The 27,667-nt window shown below is 41.5% G+C and overlaps 1 protein-coding gene across 2 annotated transcripts in view; it reads right to left on the bottom strand.

The window, feature by feature from the left end:
* Window positions 1-21,334, bottom strand: part of XPOT (exportin for tRNA) — a 42,370-nt gene extending 21,036 nt beyond the window's left edge. Inside the window, exons 1-14 of one of the 2 annotated variants that reach the window (XM_051845640.3) lie at window positions 20,881-21,334; window positions 17,600-17,733; window positions 14,708-14,790; window positions 10,490-10,546; window positions 9,770-9,839; window positions 8,844-9,062; window positions 6,703-6,887; window positions 6,436-6,604; window positions 3,859-4,095; window positions 2,827-2,865; window positions 2,636-2,698; window positions 1,565-1,689; window positions 789-933; window positions 509-628 (exon numbers count right to left, since the gene is read on the bottom strand). In XM_051845640.3, coding sequence (XP_051701600.1) covers window positions 509-628; window positions 789-933; window positions 1,565-1,689; window positions 2,636-2,698; window positions 2,827-2,865; window positions 3,859-4,095; window positions 6,436-6,604; window positions 6,703-6,887; window positions 8,844-9,062; window positions 9,770-9,839; window positions 10,490-10,546; window positions 14,708-14,790; window positions 17,600-17,659 — 1,572 coding nt within the window. In that variant the 5' untranslated portion in view covers window positions 17,660-17,733; window positions 20,881-21,334. Of the gene's footprint in view, window positions 1-508; window positions 629-788; window positions 934-1,564; window positions 1,690-2,635; window positions 2,699-2,826; window positions 2,866-3,858; window positions 4,096-6,435; window positions 6,605-6,702; window positions 6,888-8,843; window positions 9,063-9,769; window positions 9,840-10,489; window positions 10,547-14,707; window positions 14,791-17,599; window positions 17,734-20,695 lie in introns of both variants that reach the window. The other variant, XM_051845639.3, reaches the window with a different exon arrangement.
* Between the last annotated feature and the right edge of the window lie 6,333 nt (window positions 21,335-27,667).

Here is a 27,667-nt window from a genome sequence, read left to right as displayed (position 1 = left end):
CGGCGCCGGCACACCAGGTTCTAGTCCTGGTCGGGGTGCCAGATTCTGTCCTGGTTGCCCCTTTTCCAGGCCAGCTCTCTGCTATGGCCCGGGAGTGCAGTGGAGGATGGCCCAAGTGCTTGGGCCCTGCACCCGCATGGGAGACCAGGAGAAGCACCTGGCTCCTGGCTTTGGATCAGCGCGGTGTGCCAGCCACGGCGGCCATTGGAGGGTGAACCAATAGTAAAAAGGAAGACCTTTCTCTCTGTCTCTCTCTCTCACTGTCCACTCTGCCTGTCAACAAATAAAAAAATAAAAAAAAAATTTTTTACTTCTTAGGTTCCTCAGAGGCAGGATAAGGACTATACAAATAATTCCATACTACATACAAATGGGCCCTCGAGGACTTTGCTGTAAATGACTGATTAGAAACCAGGTTGTCCATTTAAAAGAAATGGAGGAGGGGCTAGTTTCAGTGTACTTCAAGAGTTTCTGAATAACAAAAATCCACTGTAAGACATATACTTACCAGTACACATGGAATGTGTTGAGGTTCAACTGTGAAAAACTTTTCATATCTAACAACAGTTTCGAAGAACTCCAATGTTACAGATGTATGCTGATAGGAACTGACTCCTGATGTTACCAACTGGAACAAGAAAAAGTTAAAAAATTCATTCTTACTTAATTGCAGTATCAAAATGCCCCATTATTAATATATACTAAACTCTAACAATTAAGGAACTCCTAATAGCTTATACTGAAAACAGAAAATTGTGTTCAAAATAAATTATCTTCAGTATACTTACAGTTCGCATCATATCCTGCAAAGCACTAGCTTTTGAAACATCACCTGAGAAGTGAGCACCATGAGATACTGGGAGAGCTTCTGCCAACATATACAGCAATCTTATTGCTACTTCAACTTCCATAAACCGTGTAGTCTGCCAATTCCTACCAAGGTATAATATATCAGTGAGATCTGAACATAAACTTTCTACACAACTGGTGATACACAGGGTAACAAGACACCAACAAAAGTCTCTGCAATTACTGAAAAGCCACAGCAATTGTTAATGCTGTCAGGCAACATAATTTATAACACCAAAGCAGAAAGGATCAAGATAAACCAGAGACAAGAAAAGTGCACTGTTTCCAAAGATTCTTCATAAGATCTTTTTTTTAATTTTATTTATCTGAAAGGCACACAAATGGAGACGGAAAACAGATCTCCCATTCCATGGTTCACTCCCCAAATGCCCACAACAGCTGGGGCTGAGTGAGGTCAAAGCCAAGAGCCAGGAACTCAATCCAGGTCTCCCATGTGGATGACTATTTGAGCCAGAGTCTGCTGTCTCTCCTGGTATATACTGACTGGAAGCTGGAATTGAGAGCAGAGGTGGGACTAGAACCCAGGAGAGTGGATATTCTGATTAGCAGCTTAACTGCTGTGCCAAAAGCCCACCCCACACATAAGATCTTAACAAGTAACACGGATAGGATAACTCATATGAATCACTTAATTCAGACTATCAGCAGGGACAAAGGAAGGGTGGGCTTATTACAAAAATAGTAAGAAACTTACTGCAGTGTAGAACTAAAAACTCTGCGAACAGAAGCCAGCAGTAACTCTGGTGAAACTTGAGCAAGCCTGTCCAACAATAACTTCAGCTGCTTCCTATACTCTACAAACATGGCTTCATCTTCACCCTGTTATACAAGTCAAAATCCTCTTTAAAAACCTTAAATACCTTAAAATTCATATACATTTTTAGCACTTTGGTTTTCTGCATTTACAGCTTGTATACTTTTTTCACCAATATTATTTATACAGAAAATTTACTATGCTTAGTAGCTTTTCCCTTCCTGCTCACAATGAATACTTTTTGAATAACAGCCTTAAAGCTCAAAAGCATAGAGCCAGAAGCAGTGTAAGAAGGAGTTTAAGGGCAAGAGAGGAGACCCAGAATGGGTTCACACAGTTTTGGAACCTTCAGCCCCTCATTTTCCTTGCATCTCAGTGTCCACTGTAAAAAATGGTCATATTGTATGACTGGAGATATTAATTAGGAGCCTGGTATATCCTGAGTGCAGCATGCTGGTCCATCCCCACCATTATTCCCTTACAGTCCAAAGTTTCTGAGGACCTGAAGTGGGGAACAGAATACCTGAGCATACAACTGAACAGCACACGCATCTGGAATCCCTAGACAGCTCCTGGTGGCTCCTGTGCTTTAGAAGACAACCCACTCACGATTGTGGACCACTCGTTTAACTAGAACATGTCCAGACATCTGCTAAATGCTCACTCTCCCATAAAGACTTAGGACCTGAGACCCACTGACTAGGCCTCAACTCATCCCTTTTATTAAATACAAAGTCGGATATTATTTCCAATAATACTGTCAACAGTAATTTTACTAACTGCCATGCTACAGTATTTTTAAAAAGGTTGCTAATGAACAAAATAACAAAAATGAAGGATTATGGGGCTTTCATTAATTTTACCCAAAGTTCATGTCAATAGAAAAACGACTAATTTTTTGAATTCTAGTTCTTGCTTTCAAGGGCCCCCAAACAATAAAAACTTATAATATTAATTGATCTAAGTAATCAAAAAAATTGAAACATTTCTCTTCAATGCAAAAATTCTTACCTCATTTTCAAAGTTATATTCTTCATCATAAGTCAATTTTTTCACAACCGCCAACATGATTGCCTAAGGTTAAGAATAAAATAGTTCTTGTCAATCAATCTCCTTTAATTTCACATTAAGCTACACTTCAAGGTAGATTCCTTACAAAGAATCTGTCACTGGTTTGAAAGAAGCATAAAGATGATCATTACCTCTACATTTGCTTTTTGCTGATCCGAGAGCACTGTAAGCTGTTAAGAAATAAGCAATAATTTAATAGGTTTCCTAAAGTTACACTTCGTTTTAAAGATATTTCTCTAAGCAATTAAAATATCATCTAAAACATACATAGTTACTTTCCAAAAATAGTTCTAAAAACACCTCTTTCTAAAATGTACCTAAGATCTAGAAATTTCACTTGTAGTAAATAACCTGACACAGAGATGAATTTGATTTGCAAAGATACCCATATTGCATTCAGCAAAGCAGGTTACAGGGCAGTAAAAGGATGAGTTCATCTTGTTTTTAAACAAGATGTTTTTAAAGTCTAGAAATCAATTAACACATACATAGTGGGATTACCAATAGTAATCATACCTTCCCACATTGCCTAAAATTTCATAAAGTAATCACAAAGGGATATGTTATTTGTAACAATAAAATAGAAGCTAACTTCATTTTGGAAAAATAGCAAATCTAACTTGATTCAATTAATCAAATGCAAACAGGATAGAAATGGCTCTCTTGTCTAATGCCACAATGAAAAGTTACTAATTGTTTAAAGTACTACATGCTATAATATGCAGACTAATACCACCTACATTTCAAATTATTTTTGGAAAATAAATTCCTAGGGAAAATTTTAGCTGTACTATATTATTTTTAAGAAATTATACATATGCAATTGAAACAAACCGTGCTTAGAAAAATTTATACTGTATTCAGAATACAGGTCCAAAATGAAAAAATAACTTACTAACCTCAATCTGTAGACTAATAACTAAAGCTTGGATAATAACTAATTAATAATTGCTAGTTTAGCAAATTTCCAAACTTAGCCACTCCCATTTTTTGCCTAAGAACTTCTTTTATTAAAGAGACACAAATACATTAATATTCAACTATAAATAACTTTATAGTTAACAGAACTTTGGGTGTTCTCTTATTTTTACTTTTCCTGCATTTTCCAATTCTGCATGACTCCTTTATATCTACTGGATAAAAAGAAGAAAACAAAGATTTACCTGTTTCAAAATATGAAGATAATCATAACAAAACCCAATAATATTGGAGGAGATGTCATCATCCTCATGAATTAGCAGTTGTAACATCAGCGCCACTTTCGTTTCAATAGCTTGCAGTGCCTCCTGAGCATTCTTGATATCCCCACTCTTAATTAATTTAGTCCAGCTAACGATCAATGACTGTCCCATTCCATTCACCAGCTTAGAAAACCTGGCCAGGAAATCAACATCTTCTTCCTATAAGCAGTCAAGACAGATGTCAAATTAAAAACACCTACCCTAGCCGGCGCCGTGGCTCAATAGGCTAATCCTCCACCTTGCGGCGCCGGCACACCGGGTTCTAGTCCCGGTTGGGGCGCCGGATTCTGTCCCGGTTGCCCCTCTTCCAGGCCAGCTCTCTGCTATGGCCAGGGAGTGCAGTGGAGGATGGCCCAGGTGCTTGGGCCCTGCACCCCATGGGAGACCAGGAAAAGCACCTGGCTCCTGGCTCCTGCCATCGGATCAGCGCGGTGCGCCGGCTGCAGCGGCGGCCATTGGAGGGTGAACCAACGGCAAAGGAAGACCTTTCTCTCTCTGTCTCTCTCTCTCACTGTCCACTCTGCCTGTCAAAAATAAAAAATAAAAAAAAAAAAAGGATAGTAGGTGGCACTTGGACAAACACTCAACAACCATTATTAGCTATTCCTATTCTAATGACAATTCATAATAATGACTAAGCATCAAATACTAAAAGGTAGCTACCTATTCTCAAATGTGTTAAAATAATCATGCTTGTTCAGAAGAACATTAAAAAAAACAAACAAACAAAAAAAAAACACCTACCCTAAAAGTAAGAGGGAAATCACTTAAACTTTAGTATGAATTCAGTGCCAACTTTAAGATTTAATTTTACAGGGCTAGCACTGTAGCATAGCAGGTAAAGCTGCCACCTGCAGTGCAGGCATCCCATATGGGCGCTGGTTCGAGTCCCAGATGCTCCACTTCCAATCCAGCTCTCTGATATGGCCTGAGAAAGCAGTGGAAGATTATCCAAGTCCTTGGGCCCCTGCACCTGCATGGGAGACCCGGAAGACACTCCTGGCACTCGGATCAGCTCAGCTCTGGCCATTGCGGCCAATTGGGGAGAGAACTGGCAGATGGAAGACCTCTCTCTCTCTCTGCCTCTCATTCTGTGTAACTCTTTCAAATAAATAAGTTAATTAAAAAAAAAAAGGTTCAACTTTACAATGACATTAGATATTTAACAATTCTACCATTTTAACTGGACAAATTTTGTTGTTTTTATTATTATTTTATTTGAAAGACAGGATCTTCCATCCACCTGGTTCAATATCCGAATGCCTACAACAACTGGAGCTGGGCCAGGCTGAAGCCAGGAACCTGCAACTCAATCTGAATCTGACTGGCGAAGTTTAAGAATTTGACTTTTCAACTACCACATTGGTGGTAGAGACCCAATACTTGAGCCATCACCTGCTGCCTTTCAGGTTGTGTATTATTAGGAAGCTGGAATTAGAAGTGGAGCTGGAACTCAATTGCAGGCACTCCAATTTGGGATTCGGGTGACCCAAGTGGTGTTTTAACCAACTGTGTCAAATGCATGTTCCCCCCACCTTTTTTTTTTTTTTTATTTGACAGGCAGAGTTATAGACAGTGAGTGAGTGAGAGAGAGAGAGAGAGAGAGAAAAAAAGGTCTTCCCTCCGCTGGCTGAATCCCCAAATGGCTACCACGGCCGGCAAACTGCGCTGATCTGAAGCCAGGAGCCAGGTGCCTCTCCTCATCTCCCACGCGGGTGCAGGGGCCCAAGCACTTGGGCCATCCTCCACTGCCCTCCTGGGCCACAGCAGAGAACTGGACTGGAAGAGGAGCAACCGGGACTACAACCGGCGCCCACATGGGATGCCAGCACGGCAGGCGGAGGATTAACCAAGTGAGCCAAGGCGCCGGCCCCAATGTCCCCCTTTTTTGGAGTAAATAGGAATGTAAGAAGACACTATTGGTCTGTGAACAAGACAAACACTAAAGCCGTATTATTGACACATCAGCAATACAAAGATATCTTAGGAATTCTTCATCTGTCATGGCTGGAAGTAAAATAAAAATCTTCAAATTATCTTTCTAAATTACTAACTTAACCACAGTTAAAGGCAGTACTCTATTGGGGTTAGCTAAACTCTAGCAGCACAAACAAATTCACATTCTAAAGAATGATGCAATTGCAATATTAAACTATTACCAAGTCTAATGTTGGTCAAAATGCACGATCATGTAAATAGTACAGTCCTTTGCTACTAAATTTACTGTCAGGGATTAGTAGTGTCAGTCTCACCTAGAAGTTTGTAGGAAATGCAGAATTATAAGCAAAGTTCCAGACCTGCAAGTTAAGAACTGGCATAATCTATTGTTTAAGGCAAATATTACAGATAACATTACAGTTTTCTGGGAACAGTGGCTTGTTATTATAATCTTGAGAGTTTCCAACATGTAGAAGAAAAATCAAAAGTGACTATATTTAACTTACTACCTAACCTAATGTTTCCTAAAACTTTAAAAACTTTATGTAACAATTTACTAACCTGGTCAATGCTGAAAAACCCAGCAGACTGTAATACTTGACACAAAGATTCTACTAGTTTCATTTTATCAACAGGGTCCATTCCTTTATTTACAATTTCAAATAAACAGTCACATGCTTCTTCCCGTAGAACTTCTATTGACATATGACCTAGCAGCATATTTATAAACCTGGTAATGGGCAAATACAACTGTTATTTTTAAATTCATGAAGTTTTAGATACTATGTTATAGAGGTTTATACTGAAACACATTATAGACACACTTACCTATCATTGGCTATAAGGGATAAGTCTATCCAAGAGACATAAGCCCCAACTACTTCAAGGCACTGACATGTCACTTCTGAATTAGTATACTGATAATTTTGTAAGATTTGGTACCATGATTCCACTAGGTTTGGAATGCACTGTTCCCTCATGGTATCTTTTATTAGAGTATTCCTACGAGCCTCCTAAAAAACAAAATACCAAATAAATGTCATCTGAATAGAGTTGCACACAGTAATTTCCTTGACATTAAAACTCCCAGATTGTTAACACATTCCTTGCCACTATTTCCTATTTATCAGCTCTAAAATCACATCCTGTGATTCTTTGTGCTTCCTCTTTCAGTTTCTACTTTGGTGCCAGACTTAATTTCTTACTAAATACAAACCATAAGTAAGCATTGCTTAGAAATCTTAAGCATGTATAAATTATTTCTCAATATTATATAAACATGGTACCCAAACAATTTAGAAAATGGCAATAACTTAAATGCATAGTACCCTTTAAAGTTACATTTATAAATATACTAAATATTACAGATACAGCTTCATTATAACAACTTGAAATTATTATACACATTTGAAGCCTTTCCTATTGTATCCTTTAAGAATAAGGAGAAAGGTATACACATTAATGAACAACTAGAAAAATCCCAGGGTGACGGACTACAGGGCTGAGAATTCAGAAGCAGACAGCAGTGGTTACTGTTTGACAGAAGAAATGCTTCTTCCTTGCTTAGGAACAATATGAGGACACTTCTGAAAGTCAGTGGAAAGCTTGAAGATGTTTGTATTTGGGGGCGAAAATGCTGAAATCCATGTTTAGTGTTTTCATAATATTCATTTTCTATGAACTTCTTTAAGACTGTGTAGCCAGGAGTATTAATTACACAGGCCATATTTTCCAACAAATTCATAGGAGAAAATTAATCTGTACTTCACTGAAAAAAATTTACCTACTTTAAAAAAAATGAAATACAAGTCCCTTTGTAAAACAAAAATCAGAACACTGGGTATATTCATAATTATTCCTTAAAAAAAAAAAAAAAAGATTTGAAAGGCAGAGTTACGAGTGACAGAGAGAGGGGGAGAGACCGAGAAAACAACCTTCCTTTCATCCACTGGTTCACTCCCCAGATGGCAGCAATGGCCAGGGCTGGGCTAGACTGAAGCCAGAAACCAGGAGCATCTTAGTCTCCTCTGTGAGTGCAGAGGCTCAGGGACTTGGGCCATCTTTCTGATGCTTTTCCAGGCACATTAGTAGGGAGCTGGATTGGAAGTAGACAGAGCAGCCAGGACTCAAACCAGCACCCATATGGGATGCCAGTACTGCAGGCAATAGCCTCACATACAACACAGCCCATAATTATTCTTTTTTATTTTTTTTAAGATTTGTTTATTTATTTGAAAGGCAGGGTAGAGACAGAGATAAAGGTCTTCCAACCGCTGGTTCACTCCTCTAATGGCTACAATGGCCAGAGATGTGATGATTCAAAGCCAGGAGCCAGGACCTTTTTCTGGGTCTCCCACATGGGTGCAGGGGCCCAAGAACTTGGGCCATCTTCTGTTGTTTTCCCAGGACATAGCAGAGAACTGGATTGGAAGTGGAGCAGCCGGGACTCGAACCGGAGCACTTATGGAATGCCAGCACTGCAGGTGCCGGCTTTACCCACTACACCACAGCATTAGCCCCCATAATTATTTTTTAACAAAGTCTGTCTCCAGGGCCTGGTGCTGTGGCACAGCAAGTAAAGCCCATGTCTGCAATGCTGGCATTCCATTTGGACACTGGTTTGAGTTCCAGCCACTCCACTTCCGATTCAGCTCCCTGCTAATGTGCCTGAGAAAGCAGCAGAGTATGGTCCAAGTACTTGGGCCCCTGCATCTGCACTGGAGACCTGGAAGAAACTTCTTCTCCTGGCTTTGGAATGGCCTGGCTTCAGCCATTGTGACCATTTGGGGAGTGAACCAGCGGATGGAAGATCTCTGTCTCTGACTCTCTAAGTAATTCTGCCTTTCAACTAAATAAATAAATCTAAAAAAAAAAAGTCTGTCTCCAAAGGCAAAAAATTCTTTCCTTCTTTCATTGTATTTCCTACAAAATCTATACTAAAAACTGAACATTAATGGGAGACTACTTGCCTCAGATGTATGTACCACGTCACGATCCACCAACTCTGAGTCAATAGCCATGAGGATTCGGAGGTACAGATCGACTCCTCTTGGATTTAGGTCCACAACAGAGAGAATGTCAAAAAAAAACTTGGGCCATTTAGTAAGATACTCTGTAACGAAAAGCAAGGCGAAGACTTGGGCTGCTTTATTTCGTATAAAGGTCTTCTCTGGTTGGGGATTCAGCATCTGACAAAGAAATATTCCATGAAATTAAATGTAAATTGCAAAGACTCGAAACACATTTTATTTTCCTATTTATCATTGATAGGCAAAACCCCACCAAACTTCAGTATGGTCCAGATTACTATGCAGTAGATTATTTCAAAACTATCTAAGTATTTAAGTGACTGCCTAGGAACAATCAAAGGAACTAAGGTTCTGATGGTTACTTCTCATTCTTAAAGTTGTGTAGCATTTTGATAGTTTTTATAATTTCTTCTAAGAAGAAAAATTGTAAGTTTGATCTTCAAGGAAAATAAAATTTCTAGCAATTGTTTTATAGGTTTATATTAGTTAAAATTTTCTAAAAGAACGTACTGTGAAATAAAGAATTCTACTGTCCTTTCAAAAAGGCTCCCGTGATGCTAACAGAGCTCACCTTAGAGAGGTGAACAGCAAATGAGCTTTTGTCAAGGAGTGAAAAAGAAAATTATATTTTAAAACCAGTTTTTCCACAATGTGTTATGGAAACTATGACAGCTTTGGTTATCAATATAATTTTAAACTACTGTTTCCACCTATCTTCAAAATTAGCACTTCAGAAAAAAAAAAGCTATAGGATCAAATTGAGAAAAAATGACAAAAATCTCTGAGGTAATGTTGTAAACTCTAGTGCAAATATAAAAGTGTAAGTATCTGGTAATTTGATGTACTGCATAAAATTACTATTTTACCTGAGTTTGAAGCCAAGATATGAGCGTCTCCCTAATTAGTTGTTGTTGAACAGTGGTTAGTTCTGAATATCTGTTCAAAATAGAGAAGAAAAATAATAATGGCTATAAGTGGTATCTGTATTTTGAAAATTAACAGCTTTTTTACAGATTTGAAAGGAAAAATTTGTATAGCAATCAATTATCTATAGTTTCCTAAAATAAACTGCTAGTGCCTCTCATCAGGGACAGGAGCAGCAGGAAGGGAATCAACACCAAGCTTCCCTTGTTTCATGGTTCAGTTCATGTTGAAACGACAGCTACATAATGTTTCCAACAGGGATAGATCCACGTCCTAAGGTCTGTGGTCTACAGAATAGTGAAAAACCGAGGGTCCTCACAGCAGCATTTCACTGTTTGTCCTTGATTAAAGCAGTCGTCTGAAAACAAGTGCCCATGCTCCGCTCAGCTCTGTTAGAAGCTGGTAGGTAGAGTTTTAGGCCTGGTGTTGCTGGACCTTCTGATTTTTCAAAAACAGAAATGTCTGGATTTTTAATATGTAATCAACTAACTCATTGTTTTTTACACACTTTGGGATCAATCAAAACACATCCGTGCAACCTGGATGGAACTGACATGTGCAAGGTGAATTTATACCTTGGTGTTATGGTTTCTTCAAAGAATGAAAAATTAAAGAAAAGCTTCTCCCCACAAATCTGAGTCAAAATAATGAGAAAGCCTTACTTGTATTTAACTTGATGTTCTAGTACTTGGAAGCAGAAAAACTTTATGTGATCATCACTAAAAAACAAAACAAGAAAATTAGGTAGGTAGAATATGAATTTGGGGAAACATATCAAAGGCAAAATATTAATGAATAATATAACTGAAGTTTCACAAATTAGAGTCTGTCTTGCTTTCTGCTAAGCAATCTCATTTTATAATATTAAAATTCTTGTTTAAAAAGCTAAGAAAAATATATTATTGAATATGCAATATTTCCATGAAATATGCCAAGCAAAATAACCAAAAAAATAAATAAATTAGTATGCACCTTAAATACAGAGCTTTGTAAACAGAAGGCACTGCCCCTAAAACCTAGATGTTAGGATTCCTAGGCCAATGCCTGTATTTCACAACAGAAAGGTTACGTATAAAATGACAAACGGTAGAAGAGTCAGCTGAAGTCAAATTAGAGATGGTCATCCCAGTTCTACTTAAAATTCAACCCTAGTCAATTCTATGGCAGTCAAATAAAAAATTAAGCAGAGCTACATGGACTGCCACTCCCACCCTGAGGACATCAGCTCATATAAAAAAACTAAATTACAATGACATTGACTTTATATAGAACAGGAGCAAAAATTAAAGGCTACCAATTATCTACTTCCAGCTGTCTCCAGAGAGGCGGTGAAGGCTTGCAGTTAACTAGCTATAAATGACAAAGTCCCTTCACAGGCCGATAATCTGCTCATCCAAGACAACCGGATAGGGCCAGGCTCAGTCATGGAACATATTTTCCAATGCAGAGGTAACTGGTCCATATAAGAATGGAGACCTCATCTTTTATTTTTTTTTTAAAGATTTATTTGAAAGTCAGAGTTATACAGAGAGAATAGGAGAGGCAGAGGCAGAGGCAGAGAGAGAGAGAGAGAGAGAGAGAGAGGTCTTCCATCCTCTGGCTCACTCCCCAGCTGGCTGCGCAGATCTGAAGTCAAGAGCCAGGAGCTTCCTCTGGGTCTGCCCATGTGGGTGCATAGGTGCAAGGACTTGGGGGCCATCTTCTACTGCTTTCCCAGGCCATAGCAGAGAGCTGTATGTGAAGTGGAGCAGCCAGGACTCAAATAGGCACCCACACGAGATGCCAGTGATGCAGGCCGAGGCTTTAACCCACTGTCCCACAGCACCAGCCTTGGGGACCTCATCTTAATTTAGATAAATTAAACAAACAATTTCATACATAATATGGATATTAATTTTTAGAACTTCTAAAGTTAGGTTTAATTAGCATATCTTCAGAAACATAAGGATTTCCATTTTTATTATGGTTGACACCAAAGGCTTAACATGACTTCGTTTTTTTTTTTTTTTTTTTTTTTTTGCCACGCAGAGTTAGACAGTGAGAGAGAGACAGAGAGAAAGGTCTTCCTTCTGTTGGTTCACTCCCCTAATGGCCACTACGGCCAGTGTTGCACCGATCTGAAGTCAGGAGCCAGGCACTTCCTCCTGGTCTCCCATGAGGGTGCAGGGACCCTTGGGCCATCCTGACTTCGATTTTCAACTCAAAAAATAAAGTAGGGGCAGGTGCTATGGTATGGCAAGTTAGCTATTACTTCAGAGGTCTGCATCCCTCTTTGGAGTGCTGGTTTGAGTTTGGGCTACCTAGCTTCCGTTGCAGGTTGATGCTAATGCATCCTGGGAGGCAGCAGATGATGGCTCAAGTGCTCAGGCCCCTGTCACCCATGTGGGAGACTGAGATGAGTCCTGGCTCTTGGCTTTGGCTCATCCCTGGCTATTGTGGGCATCTGAAGAGTGAACCAGTTGGTGACAATCTCTGTCTCCCTCTCTGTTGCTCTGCCTCTTAAGTAGATGAAAATAAACATAAAAAAAATGACTATAGGATGCTTTAATTAAAAGCCAGCTCTTATTTACTCTAACAACATACAGCAGATGTTCTCAAAACCAACTCTCACTAAACTCCAGCAGCTGTTTCATGTATAAAACACTGACCAATAATATGTGCATGGAGAATTCCAGTCAGGAGGGCATGGCTAACCCCATGTTGTTTACTGCATGTCGGTTTTCCCCAACCCTCACTTTGACACTTCTACTTTATAAGAAAACAATTTAATATTATGTAGAAATATATTATTACTGGCCGGCGCCGCGGCTCACTAGGCTAATCCTCCGCCTAGCGGCGCCGGCACACCGGGTTCTAGTCCCGGTCGGGGCGCCGGATTCTGTCCCGGTTGCCCCTCTTCCAGGCCAGCCCTCTGCTGTGGCCAGGGAGTGCAGTGGAGGATGGCCCAGGTGCTTGGGCCCTGCACCCCATGGGAGACCAGGAAAAGCACCTGGCTCCTGGCTCCTGCCATCGGATCAGCGCGGTGCGCCGGCCGCAGTGCGCCGACCGCGGCGGCCATTGGAGGGTGAACCAACGGCAAAGGAAGACCTTTCTCTCTGTCTCTCTCTCTCACTGTCCACTCTGCCTGTCAAAAAAAAAAAAAAAAAAAAAAAAAGAAATATATTATTACTTATAAATATGTGTTATTTATAAATACTATGTTGGGCCAGCACTGTGGTATAGAAGACTAAGCCATTCGTGTTACTTAGAAATACTATGTTGGGGGACTGGTGCTGTGGCTTAGAGGGTAGGGCTGCCGCCTGCAGTGCCAGCATCCATGTGGGCACTGGTTTGAGTCCTGTTGTGATCCAGCTCTCTGCTTTGGCTGGGGAAAGCAGCAGAAGATGGCCCAAGTCCTTGGGCCTCTGCACCTGTGTGGGAGACCCGGAAGAAGTTTCAGACTCCTGGCTTTGAATTGGTGCAGCTCTGGCCATTGTGACCATCTGGGGAGTTAACCAGCAGATGGAAGACCTCTCATTCTCTCTGCCTCTGCTTCTCAAATAAATAAGTAAATCTTAAAAAAAAAAGAAGAAAGAAATATTATATTGGACCTGTGCTGTGGTTAGAAGGCTAAGTCTCTGCCTGCAGTATAGGCATCGCATATGGGCAGCAGTTCAAGTCCTGGCTGCTCCACTTCCAATCCATCTTCCTGTTAATGCACCTTGAGAAGTGGCGGAAGATGGCCCAAGCACTTGGGTCCCTGCACCCATGTTGGAGACTAGGAATAGGCTCCTGGCTTCTGGCTTTGGCTTGACCCAGCCCTGGTCATTGTGGTCATTTGGGGAGTGAACCAGCGGGTGGAAGATCTCTCTCTCTCTCCTATTTCTTCCTTTCAAAAATGAATAAATAAATCTTTAAAAAAAACCATGTTATGGGGCCCGCTCTGTGGCACAGTAGGTTAATCCTCCTCCTGTGGCACCAGCATCCTATACGGACGCTGGGTCTAGACCTGGCTTCCCCTCTTCCCCTCTTCCAGTTCTCTGCTATGGCCTGGGAAAGCAGTGGAAGATGGCCCAAGTGCTTGAGCCCCTGCACCCGCACAGGAGACCAGGAAGAAGCACCTGGCTCCTGGCTTTGAATTGACCATCTGGGGAGTGAACCAGCAGATAGAAGACATTTCTATCTCTACCTCTCATTCTCTGTAACTCTACCTCTCAAATAAATAAAATCTTTAAAAAAGAAAACCGTGTTATATTATATAAACCTGATATTAAATGACTATAAAATAGTTCCTATTTATGTCTAAACCAAATATTTTAGAAAGAATTCACAGAAAGCTACACTGTAGAGGAAAAAACTTATACATATCTGATACACATGATATGAGTGTAAGACTTTACAGACAGGGACAAGTATCTAAAAAAATCTAAGACTACTCATTCTTCCTCATTCTTCCTACTATAATGATCCAGTTGGAAACTGTAGGGGACGGATCATGAATGTGATCAGCACAAGAAGTTAGAGAATGCTTGTGGTACAGATAGAGAAAAAGCATTGGTCCAATCTTGACAGACATAACTGAATGCTCTTTTAAGTTAAAACTAAAAATGGATACACATCTTGCTCCTTAGCAGGAGGAGGAGTTTTTACTATACTCTATTCCAATCTGCTGACAACTAAAGAACGCTGGCAACAGCTGGTTTTAAAGTCAATTCCAGAATGGTAAAATTATTGGTTCACTACTTTCCTCATTTCTATACTGAGTGAATAACTTTCCAAAAGGCAAGTCATAAAAATTTTTTTATGAAAACACTTCCCAAATACAGGTAAACTTAATAGTCCTGCCATGTTCACAGAAATTTAAATTCTTCTAACAATCATACAAATTTTATTTCAATTACCTGTAGGTCCTCTGGGCTAGAGCTTCTGCACACGCCTGCCAGGCATCTGGGGAAATCTTTAACTGCTCAAAATAGGCCAGAGCCTGAAAGAATTAAGGAAAAAAAATTACTTGAACAGTCAACTGCAATACCCGGCTAATACTAAACAAAATATTCTGGGAGTAGCAAATCAGTGAGTTTAACAGAAAAATAGTTAAAACACAAAATTCAGGCTTCTAAAAATGTGCAATTTAGGGATCACTCCAAAAAACAGGTATGAAAGGCAAATTATATCATAACTCAAACTTCCATTTCCTTACTGCAAAGGAAAAAACACAAAAATACCCTGCAGACTTCACTGGGTTATGAAGACAGAGAAAATGTACAAGTGCTGTGTCAAGTGCCTCACTACTGAGATATATGCATTATAAAATTATATTATGAAGAATGCTTCTCCAATTGCAAATTTGCTATTAAAGAGGATCATTATAAGAGATAAACATTGTGCACATTATGCGATCTACTAATACATAAAAGAGTATTTCAATTCTTAAAGTGTATCATATTAGTTCCCTGAAAAAAACAAATTAACATTGGAGTAAATTCCACAATATGAGTTCTGGGAAAGTTATCAAAGAGCGATAAAAGTTTAGGAAACATTTCTCACCCCCTGTTCATGAATTCAGGGCCTTGTAATCAGAAGACTATATGCCAACAAACAGCAAGTGTACTCTCAAAAGGATGCTGCAGGAGTCCACACACCCTCCACCACACTGTTGTGATGAAGGGAGTTGCTTCTGCCACCCTTTTCCACCAGCATGTTACACCACATGCAAGCTTCACATGTGACAATGTACAAATGGCAAAACGACCTCAACAACTTGTGAGAAGCATCACAAACAGCCAAGAAAACTATACAACCGTTAGAAACACTACTAGATTACTTAAAACCATCATGTGCTTATATAAATCTCGACACAAGGTAGAAGAACCTAATTTCAAAGAGTGAATATTCTTAAACTGTGGTGGGTCCCATTAGTGAGTGATGTAATCCATTTAGTGGTCTTAATCGGTAATTTAACCAATGAACAGAATAGAGGGTATCAGAGCAAAATTCATCTAGCAATAATAACTTATTTAACATGCTGTAGTTATGTATGTATATAAAGACGTATAAATCAGGTCAAGGTGTAAAATTATTCTTCTCTTTGAGGTAACAGTCACCACATTTTATACTTGGGTGATAGTTTCTTGTATCATGCAGTTGTATGAATGAGGGAATGCGTTTTGAAATGTTTTCTCAATGGTTGTTCCCACTGATAGAGAACTAGGTAAATAAAGGGGATCTTATGTATGAAGATCATCAAACATTATTTTAAGTATAAATGTGGCATAAGAAATATATTTAAGGTTTGCACAGTCCCATCAAGTACAGAATCCTCTGAGTGACAGGACTGTCTTTTGTTATTTACAATGAGCCCTTTGGATTACACCAAAGCTTAATAAGTAAATGTGATAACTTATGGGGCTTTTAGAAAGCCATTTATTACAAGGACCAAGTAATCAAGAGGGCTGAACTTCCAGTCCCAACCACCAACCTCTAGCAAGAGGGGCCTGGAGACTGAGCTCTATAAGAACTCTTCAACTTTCTGGTTGCTGGGAAGGTGGTGTCTCAGAGCTGGCAGGGGGGCCAGCACTGTGGTATACTGGGTAAAAAGCCACAGCCTGAGATGCTAGAATCACAGATGGGTGCCAGTTTGAGTCCTGGCTGCTCCACTTCCAATCCAGCTTCCTGCTAACATGCCTGGGAAAGCAGCTGAGGATGATCCAAGTGTTTGGGCCCCTAAACCCATGTTGTAGACCTGAAAGAAGCTCGAAGCTCCTGGCTTCAGACCAACCCTGGCCGTTGTAGTCATTTGGGAAGTAAACCAGCAGATGGAAGATCTCTCTCTTTGCCTTTCAAATAAATAAATAAATCTTTAAAAAAAAGGAGTGGGCAAGAAAAGCTCTGTGTCCCTTCCTATACTGCCCTACCTTGTGCCTTTTCCAATCAGCTGTTCCAGAGTTGTATCCTTCATAACAAACTGGAAATAGTAAGTAAACTTCTCCTGAGTTCTGTTGGCCATACTAGCAAATTATCAACCATGAGGAAGGAGTACCAAGAGCCCTTAATTTTATAGCCATCAGGAATATGAAAGGTTCTGGACTTGTGATTCTGTATGAAGTTAGATTGTTAACCTTGTTTAGCTCATTTAAAAAAAATTTTTGCTATGAGAAATAGAAAATGCCTCTTTTTCCACTTCCACACTTCAGAACATCCATGTCTTTCAGAAAATTAATTATAGGTTTGTTCTTTAGATTCTTTTTATAGTTCAGCTATAGTTATGATAATAGTTGTAGGATACATTATAGTTAATTGTTTACATTTACCCACATATCCTAGTACCACATAATAGAATCCCTGTCACATAATCATTCTGTATAGTTTAAGACATGCCTCGTCCTAACTGCTTATCTGTATGTCTGTCTGGACTAAACAACACAGATGTTAATTAACACTAACACAGGGGTTAAACAACTTCTACAGAGCAAGTCAAGCAACATGAAAATAAATATGCATGTGTACCAGATGGAAATTCCTTTGAACAATCCTCTGCATTACTACTTTTAAATAATTAGAAATAACGATTAATGTTGCATAAAGATCTACCTTTAAGCACATGAGATTTTAATACTTCTGTTCAACCAACTAAATAGAAAATCACAAACTTTCAGGTTATACTCACCTCTAATTTGTTTCAAGCCACTTCTCCCTAAATTAGATCTTCGTCATCAGATGTAGTTTTTATTCAAGTCCCCTAGCGCAAATCGGTAGAAGCATGCTTTCAAAAATCATTAAGCAAAGCGACTTACCCTTTGTCTGAAGTCTGAATCAGCATTTGGATTTAGCCCTAACAGAGCCTGTTCATCCATCCCTGCTGCTATACTTGGAGTTTCCTGATTACAACAGGCGTGCCCTCTGATCCCAGAGAAGAATCCATAAACATCTGCACACGAAAACAAAGTTGACAGTAAACAATACTTGATAAAAAAATAAGTGCTTATCTAGAATACTGTAACAAGTGGATGAAATTGTATAACAAGGCTTAAGTGTTTAAAAGACTTCTTTGGAAACTTATCCAAATAACAACTGAAAGACACTTTAAGTCTCAGAAGAATGGGTCCTGTTAAGTACTCCACAAAAAAGAAAGTTATAAAAATCTAAAGTGGTGTGCAATTCAGGTGTTCAAGTTTTCTTTTTCTTCAAAATCTTCAATAAAGTACAGAAAGTAACTATTTTCTACTTTAAATAACAGAGGCATCTAATTTATGCACTGTTGTTACTTCTTAAGTGCAACTGTATTAAGTAGAGAAATGACAAGCCCAGATTATCTTATTGTAGTTATTTCCAGATGCCAACATCACAAATCTTTTTTTTTTTTTTAAATGAGAATGACTGACCTCAGAGTTCAATATCTGTACTGGAGTGTTTACAAAATACAACAGAAGTCAAATAAAAGGAGTAGGAGAGTGAAAAATCAGTCATTTGGCTTATGAACAATGGACTAGTTCTGCCTTTTACAGATCTCTGCTCTTGCCAGCAATTCTAGAAATGCCTTTTAAACATTCTTTTTTAATAGTAGATGCAAAAATTCAAAAATGACTTGTTACTACTTTTAAAAACTTTTTTTAAACTCTGAGAAATAATTTACTTCTTCACAATATAGGGTCTAACAGAACATGATAAGGCCCCCAAAGGCAGTTTATGGTTTCAAAGAATGTATATTAATTTGAGAAAACCCTAAATGATGTGAAAATTGCATTAATTCCTATAAGGTACAAGAGACCAGGCCTTACTATTCCCAATAAGGCTGGGGGGCGGTTCTGTAAATTACCCAAAGAGAACCTCAAGAAGCCAAGAGCCTGAGTGGGAGGTAGTGGGGAGAGGGTCTTTTAGGAATGGTGAGGCCAGGATTAGATCTACACAACATGGCCTGTCTCACAATGTGCTCTTCTTGCTTCCCCTGAGCCTGCTAGAAAAATGGTAAATCAGGGTGTGGGCTGAGCCCCTTGGATCAGGAAGCTCAGCCCCTTAGGGTTTACAGCATACCTGCAGACCACAGCAAGGCAGTGTAACTCCCCACTGACCTCGGGACACTTCAGAGAAACTCGACATTCTGCAGCCCAAATCAGGACGGCCAGTGATGCCCAACCACATGGCCCTTCTCCAGGGGTATTCTGCCTTTCATCTTTGCACACACTCACTGCTCTTTTTGTTACTTGGTTAACCCCTGCTTGTCCTTCAAAATTCAACTTAAAGGTCACCACTTTCAAGAATACTACTTTGACCCGTATTGTCCAAGCCTCCCTAATTGGATTAGATACCCCCTCCTAAGCACCTCTGCGTGGTCACTGCCGGTTTACCAGTTTTCTCTCATTAACTTTAAGGACAATGACTGCCTTGAATATTCATCACTGTCCCTGGGAAGCAGAACACTAGTTTTGGACTTGGAAAGACCCGGGCTTGTATTCCAGTCTTGTCATGTTTAAACTGAGGCCATGTGGACAACTTAACAAAATGTGAGAGAGACAGCCCTTACTATGAAATGGGAAACAGACCATCTGGTCATCTGGTAAATGCTTCAATGAGATAAGGTATGCACAGCAGGCCTAGTACACAGTGGAACCTCAGTAGGTGATTTATAACCCAAGGTAGGCACAAGGGGGACAGGAAGTACTCAGACATTCTAGATGAGCATTTTGATTGGGGGGGGGGGGGGACGTAGGAGGGGAAAAGGCAAGTTCTCTTGTCCAAAAACGACAAGACGACAATTTCAGAGCTTCCATGAGCACCAGATTGAAAATTCCTGGAAGAGCTTCCTTGCATTTGCCAAGGCTTTAGGGAAAACTGCTGGACTTGATCCAAGCACCCCGAAACTTAACAGTGGTGCTAAGGAAAACTCAGCCAATAAACAAAGTAAGGAAACAAACTCGTTACAGTTGTCCGTTCCACAGCAATCGCCACAGGAAAGGCACCTGGATAACCACAGGCAACGGAACGTGGTCAATCACCTACATGTGCGCCAACAACCGCCAAGCTGCACTTGGCGAGAAGGAGCGACAAGCTTCCCAGACAAGGCTATGCAGGAGCACCTACCCTCGACCGCCACACCTGGCTGTGCAGCCGCTAACACCGGTTAACAGCGTGGTCTCAATCGGGCACCTCTCCGAGGTGCAGGCCAGCAACACAACTACTAAACCCTAACTTTTTTTTTTTTTTTTTCTGGACGGCTACTGGGCATCCAACAGTTCGGGAAAATTCCTCCACACCCACCGAAGACCGGTTCAAAAGCCAGGCGTTCATCGTTCCAGCCTTTTAACACCATGCCAAGTCGCTTTCATAAAACGCAACTTCCCCCAGTAACCACTAATTAGCGCTCTCAAAAAGTACTCGTTTTTCTGGTTACGGGGAAGCATCACGCTTCTCTCCTCTTGCAGGACTGGGAGGAAGGGAGCAGAAGATATGGAGCGTCCTGCTGGCAAATTACTACGCAGAAAAAACCCTTTACCTCCTTTCCCCCAGAGCGGGCGGGAGGACCTTATCAAGTTTGAGGTCTTTGCGTTGAAATGGGCGGGACAGGCTCCAACTACCATGATTGGGGTGGGGGCCACAGGCGATGCCGACCCTCGTCGGCAGGCCTGGTCTTCATCCGTTCCCTGGATCTCTCCCCAAAAGGAAGCCTCGTGGCAACTCGGGTGATGAAACAGCCGGCCTCGGGCGGCCACGGCTCGTACCCGCCCCCACCTGGTCCGCCCGGCCCCAAGCAGCACCGCCATGGAGGGTCCCCGGCCTGCACCCCTCCCAGGCGTCGGGGCTCCCCCGGGCCGGGCCGCCCTGGCCAACTTCCTCGCAGCCACGCGCGGACCCAGTCGGAGCCATGTCCCACTGCCCCCCGAGCCCCAAGTCACCTTCCCTATCACTCCATCTCGCCAGTCCGCCTGCACTGCCCAGGGCCGGTGAGCCGAGCGGAGCGGCGCTGCACGCAGGGCGCAGGGAAAGCGGCCCTCGTCCTTGTCGCCGTAGTCCTCCGCCACGACAGCAGAGCCAACGCCGGGGACCGAGCCGGCCGCGCGCCTCTCACCGCGTCGCGTACCCTGTCGCCTTCTCCTGCGTGGCGCGGGGCAGGCAAGCCAGCGAGCAGGCGGGCGGGGTCGGCGCCCCAGGAAAGGAAAGAGCGCGAGGGCCGGCTAACGCCGCCGCTGCCGCTGAGTCAGCGCGAGGCGCGCTCCCCGCGTCGGTGCCGCGCGGGCTAGCGCCAGCAGCCTCATGGAGAGTACAGACGGCCGCCCGCGGGCTGCGGCCGGGGGCCTACAACTCCCAGCATGCAACGGGCAGGCGGCGCTTCCGGGCGGCGTGGTCGCCCGGGCCTGTGTGGTGCATGCCGGGACGAAGCATCTGGCCCCGAGACGCTCAGGGCTCTTCCCGGGTCCTGGCAGGCCTTTGAGCCGTGCGGTCCGGTTGTCTCCGAGCGTTCGGTGAAGGCTTCGTGCAGCAGTTGGTAGGTTAGAGAACAGAGTTTCGGAAACGTCGGCGACGTGGTTCAAATCACGTGTGAGGCAGAAGTTTAATTCCTTTCGTGTGGTCCCACGTGACCCGAGTTCAGGGGTGTGAGCATCCGCTGAGTGCTGACAAGTTTTGCACGTCGTTTTAAATTGTACGGGGAAGGGAGCAGAGTACTCCTAGGAAGCCCGACTCCTAAGTTCTCTTGGTGGCACCAAATGTCCAGTTTTTTAATATGTTAGTGCAGCGCAGAGGTACTGAGTCTCCAGCTCCACGGAATTGAGTCCCAGGCCCCGCCTCATAGTTGCCCTTAGGCGCATTCCTTAACTTGCATATCTAAAATGGGGGTACTAGTGAAGGGAGTATGCGTGGATTTCAAAAAACTTTTGCACCAAAATAAACCTTCTGTTTTACACAAACCTTTTGAGGTCTTCTCAGTTCCAGGTTCCAAGAGCTGTGAGAATTGAGCTAATGCACGTGTTTGGCACACTGTAATGCTCAGTCTCTAGGTCTCATTGTTGACTATACAGTATGAATTGGAAGGGAGAGAAATGGAATAAAACTAATGTTACAACTACATTTATTTAGTCATCCCGTGTGCATGATACTGCATTAGGCAACTCATATATAAAATATTTTTAATCACTTTTGCATCACATGTCTAACTTACTGTTTAAAATGTTGGGCTAGGATTCCTGTCCTGTGTGTTTCAGTGTATCCCTTAGAGCCAACACCGGTGCCAATCTGTAGTTACAACTCAATAAATGAGTTGCATGAATTATTCCATTAGCTGTGATGGTCAGCTATGGACTGTGGAAGCTCGGTAATAATCCTGGTTCAAGTGGCTTTGCATTGTGTGATATGTTTAGCATATTTCACTGTCTCATCTTAAAAGAATTCACTATGTTGTTTTGTAACTGGATTTCCTTGCCTTTTTTTTTTTACTTTGTACATGGATTTTATACATACTTCATATGTTAAATATCATACAAAGTTTATATAGCTTATCTAGTATCTGTAGCTTATCTATAATTTGGTGACTGGCCTTTCCTTCATGGTAGTTCAAATACCTAGGATTGTAAATATCTTTCAGTTGGGGCCGGTGTTGTGGCACAGCAGATAAAGCTGCTGCCTGTGGCACCAGTGTCCTTATCCGGTTCATGTTCCAACTGCTCCATTTATGATCCAGCTCCCTGCTAATGGCCTGGGTAAAACAGTGGAAGATGGCCCAAGTATTAGGGTCCCTGCATCCACGTGGGAGGCCTGGAAGAAGCTCCTGGCTTGGGCCTGGCTTGGGCCTGGCCCAGGCCTGGCCATTGTGGCCATTTGGGGAGTGAACCAGTGGATGGAAGACCTCTCTCTGTCTCTCCCTTTCTTTCTTGACTTTGACTGTCAAATAAATAAATAAATCTTTTTTAAAAAGAAAAGAAAGCCTTTCAATTTTGTAAGCTCACGTTATTTCGGAACGAATAAGGAACTACTTGGTGGAATACAACCAAAGAGGATCTAAAAAAGGTATTAAATTTGATCATTCCATATTCTGTCCAGTCCCATGAAGGAATGTACAGTTTCTCATCTCAGATTAACATAAAATGCCAGTTATCAAAGTTTTGATATATGCCACTGTTGCTATTTTAACATAAGGCATGGATGTTTGCATGTGGCAGTGCTTTTATGTATTACTTGTCAACATTTTTGAGCATTTCTTGAGTGCTAGACACTGTTCTAGGAGTTCACACATTAATTCTCAGAACAACTAGGGAGTTGTTACTATTAACATTACTCCCATTTTGTACTTGAGAAACCTGAAGTGCATAGAAGTCAGCCAAACTGGGATTCAAACCTACATAGTTTGATTCTAGAAGAGGGGTACAGAACATCGGACCTGGGGGTCCTGTAAGGCCTGTGAAATTATTTGATCTAGCCCTGCCATGGCAACCGTAGGCGGGATTTAGAATTCAATACATCTATAGCGAGTTAATTTTTAATTTGATCATTTGGTGTGGCACACAAATGGTAAATATCTGAATGACACTTGGCAGAGGAAAGGTTCCCCATGCCTTCCTGCAGAGTCTGTGCACCTAATCCCTGTCTCTGAAATAAAGGTCAGTTAAGACTGATGACATTGTAAAGCAGCAGTGTGTCAGTTCCTGGTCCTATAATGTACTCTGGTACCCTCTTGTTTTGTTGTTTAAACAACATTTTATATGTTCCTGTCCCAAATCTCCCTTTTCTTTCAATTTCAGAGAACGCCAGTAGGTAACATCTAGGTTTATTTCATCATACTGTTATTCCATATATCTTTCCTACTGCGTTCCACTTAACATTGCAGGGACAGAGTAGGTATCATCATCGTTGTCGTCACTGTCCTTTCATGAGGAAACCAAGGTAGATCTATTATAAGTAGTGTGTCCTGCTGGTAAATGGTTAGCTGTAACCCTGGACTTGATTGGCGATTTCTTGTCTCCAGCACACCATGTTTATTGCCCACAGTTCCTTTGCTTCTCTTGGCTTTTGTCATCTGTATTCTCCTGAATCACTACTGAGCTCTTACACACTGTCTGACATTATGACCACTTTTATTCATTTCTTTCAACTTCTCTGTTGACTATTTCCTTTCTCCTTGAAATTCTCTACTCTCTTGGCTTCTGACCCTATAGTATTCTTAAGTTCCTGTTACATTTTAAGCCCTCCTCTCTGTCTTCTCCACATGCCTACTTCTGCTCCCTTGACATGTTTATGATCTTAGCCATCTGGTTTTCTTTTGCCTACACTTGCCCCTTCAGAAGTTACCTCTTTCCACAGTTTCAATATTTAATCTAGGAAGATGACCTCTAGTTCTATACTTCTGCTTCCAGTATTCTGTACTGTCTTGCGTTCCCAGATACCTACATGTCTCACCAGCTCCTCAACTCTAAAATATTGTCAGTGGACTGAAAGTTTGTGTACCCCCAAATTCATATGTTGAACCTAATCCCAAGATGATGGTATTCAGAGGTGAGGTCTTTGGAGGTAGTTAAGTAATGAAGTAGAGCCCTCGTGAATGGGATTAGTGCCCTTAGAAGAAGTGCTAAAGAGATAGCTATCTTTCTTTTTGCCATGTGAAGGTACAAGGTACGAGGAGAAGAAAGCCATTTGTAAAACAGGAAGCAGGTCCTTACTAGATGCTGGATCTTGAAATAGATTGTTATTTAAGTTATCCAGGCTATGAAAGTTTGTTATAGCACCCCAAACTGACTAAGACCAAAGTCATGATCTTCCTCCCAAAAATAACTTCCTCTTAATGAACCTCTCAATATAACTCAAGGTCTGCGGTGTCACCTTTGTCTCCTTGATGTTCAGTGTCCCAGTACTATTTCGTCATAGCATTGTCTATCACATCTGTTCTATTCCATATCTTTCTTTCTCTACCCCTTTTTAAAATGTGTGTGTGTGTGTGTGTGTGTGTGTGTAAAATGGGTACTGTGGCACAGTGGGTTAGGTGGCCCTTGGGACACCCACATCCCATACCAGAGTGCCAGTTCCAGTTCTGGCTACTCCTCTTTTGACCCAGCTCCCTGCTAATATGCTTGAGAGCAGAAGATAGTTGCTCAAATACTTGAGTCCCTGCCACCTGCATAGGAGACCAGATGGAATTCCTGCCTTCTGACTTCAGCCTGGCCTAGCTCTAGCTGTTGTGGCCATTTCGGGAATGAACAAGCAGTCAGAATATTTCTCTCTCTCTCCTCTCTCCATCACTATGTCTTTCAAATAAATAAGTGTAAGGCAGTAACACAGAGAGGTCTTTTACCTGCTGAGTCAGTCCCTGAATACCCGCACTAGCCGGATCTGGGCCAGGCTACAGCTGGGAGCCAGGAACTCAATCCAAGTCTCCCGTGTGAGTGGCAGAGACCCAACATCCTGAGCCATCACCTGCTGCCCCCCAAGATGCACTTTAGCGGGAAACTAGAATCTGGTGCAGAGCTGTGACTCCAACCCAGTCACTGTGATATAAGATGCAGGCATGTTAACCACTGCCAAATACATGCCCCTCTACCCTTAGATTAGACCATCAAGACTTCTTTCCTAGACTTACTGAGTTCAATAGGGAAATATAAATACATCACTTGAAATGGTTATCTCTAGGTAGTGGGGTTGCAGATGATTTTTGTTTTCTTCCTTGTAAATTTTTTGGATTAAAAAAAAATCTCCACAGTAACCATGTGCTACTTACATAATCAGAAACCAAAGTAACTTGACAATAATAAAAGGAAAACTGTCTCATTCCCTCTTTGAATATTTATTGAGTGCTACTTCCTTCATGAAGTTGTTCCAGATTTCCTCAGCCAGCTTTGTGCTTGATCATTTCATTAATGTTCACAAGTTTAAATCCTATGTCAATAACATATTTTACTATGCTTTTGTTTTGTATTAAATGTTGTGTGATTATCTTACCTATTAGGTAGTTCTTAAATACTGAAAGTATTATTTTGTTTATGCTTAGAGATAATAATTTCTCAGTAAATATTTGTGTAATGTCTTGAGTTGATCCAAAAATAATATAATTGTGAGCCTGTAACCACTAAGTTGTATGTCAGATTCTCTTTTTCATGTGCTTCATCTCAATGTTTGTTAAACCTAATATCACAAAAAGCTAATTCATGATGGTTTTCCTGGCAGAGACGAAGTCAGAAAAGAGGTCAGTTGTGCTGTGTTTACTGGTCCTAGTCCAGTCATGGTGTTTTGTTTTGTTTTTAGAGGAAGTGCATGTGTGCTGTGGTAGGAAGCCTGCAGGGCAGAATAGGGCATTGAAGCATTATTCAGTCAAAGAAAACAGGTTTTTAAAAATTCAAATCATTTGCATGATTCCTTAGACTTTATTTTGATGACATTGTTCTGTATATCTTCAGATTCTAATTGTTGTAAATATTTAAATGGTTACTGCCTATTAATATATTTTTAAGAGATTTATTTATTTGAAAGGCAGAGTTAGAGACAGAGAGGCAGGGATATATCTTTCATCTGCTGGTGCAATCCCCATTTGGCCACAACAGCCAGGGCTGGGCCAGATGGAAGCCAGGAGCCATGTCTCCCATTTGGGTGGCAGAGGCCCAATCTCCTGCTTTCCTAGGCACATAAGCAGGGAGCTGAATTGGAAGTGGAATCAGCACTGATATGGGATGCCAGTATTGTGGGCAGCAGCAGCTTAACCCACTGTACCATAACACCAGGCCTATACTATTAACAGCAAGTTAAAGCACTAAGAGGTTTCTGCAAGGTGTCCAGCGTGTAACAAATCTTCCCAGGCAGATGAATCAATTAATTCACAAGCTTTTATTGGGATTATGCTCCCGGGAGAGGTTCCCGGTCCCAACAGAGTGGGGGCGGGGAAATCGTGCGTCAGAGGTTGGGAGGGCTCCTTTTATAGATAAGGGCGCGGGGGTTAAAGGTTGAGGCAGGTCTGATCCTCATTGGTTGACCTTTAGGCACCCGGGGGACCTTGACAAGGACTTTTCTTCCCTGGAAGTACAGGTAGGGACTCTCCATTCCCAGAAGTATAGGCCTTCTCTCCTTGCGGATCCCAAAGCTACCAGTTTCTTGATTGGACACCTTTAAAAATTTAAGTTCTGTTTATCTACTACACATTCTAAGTATCCTTTTCTAAAAAAGTTTATTTATTTATTTGAAAGGCAGAGTTACAGAGAGGCAGAGGCAGAGAGAGAGAGAGAGGTCTTCCATCCCCTGGCTGACTCCCCAGATGGCCTACTACGCCACAGCACCGGCTCCCCAAGTATCCTTCTATGCATGCTTTCTTTGGTTTCATATTGGGGGAATGGGAATGCTTGGGATCCTTAGACTCATTGACTTTAAAAAAAGACTTAAAAAAAGAGTAAAACTGCTATTCTCTCTCTCTCTCTTTCTGTCTCTCTCTCTCTTTCTGTCTCTCTCTCTCTCTCTGCATTGGATTAGATTCTTGCTTTGAGCCCAAGTTGGAAGTAACAAGAGATGAGACCAGCATGAAGTGAAGGACAGTCCGGCATGGCTGTAAATGAGGGGCAGAGTGACCACAGCTACAACAGGCGGTCACAGACTTGGTGAACTGATTCTTCCTTTGAGCACTTACACTTACTCTGTCCCAGGTACTTACTCTAAATATTTTTGAAGCTTTGTTAATCCTCATAATAACCATTTGGGGTTGGTACTATTAGCCCTATTTCACAAGTAGAGAAACTGAGGTGGAGAGTAATTTGCCCGAGGTCATTTAGCCTTCGATGCTCATAACTACTATCAACTACTACAGTTGAATTGGTCAACCAACTATGGACCCAAGATTGCTCTGTTCTGGTGAAAGTCAAGGAAAGTGCCTTGAGAATTAATTTCAAGTAAGTAATGTTTAATTT

The sequence above is a fragment of the Oryctolagus cuniculus genome, chromosome 11, assembly GCF_051225735.1.
Source record: "Oryctolagus cuniculus isolate XC-2025 breed Fujian yellow rabbit chromosome 11, ASM5122573v1, whole genome shotgun sequence".
In the NCBI taxonomy this organism is placed as follows: Eukaryota; Metazoa; Chordata; class Mammalia; order Lagomorpha; family Leporidae; genus Oryctolagus; species Oryctolagus cuniculus.
Note: the sequence above shows the minus strand (reverse complement) of the source record. Positions and strands in the feature narration are given on the sequence as shown.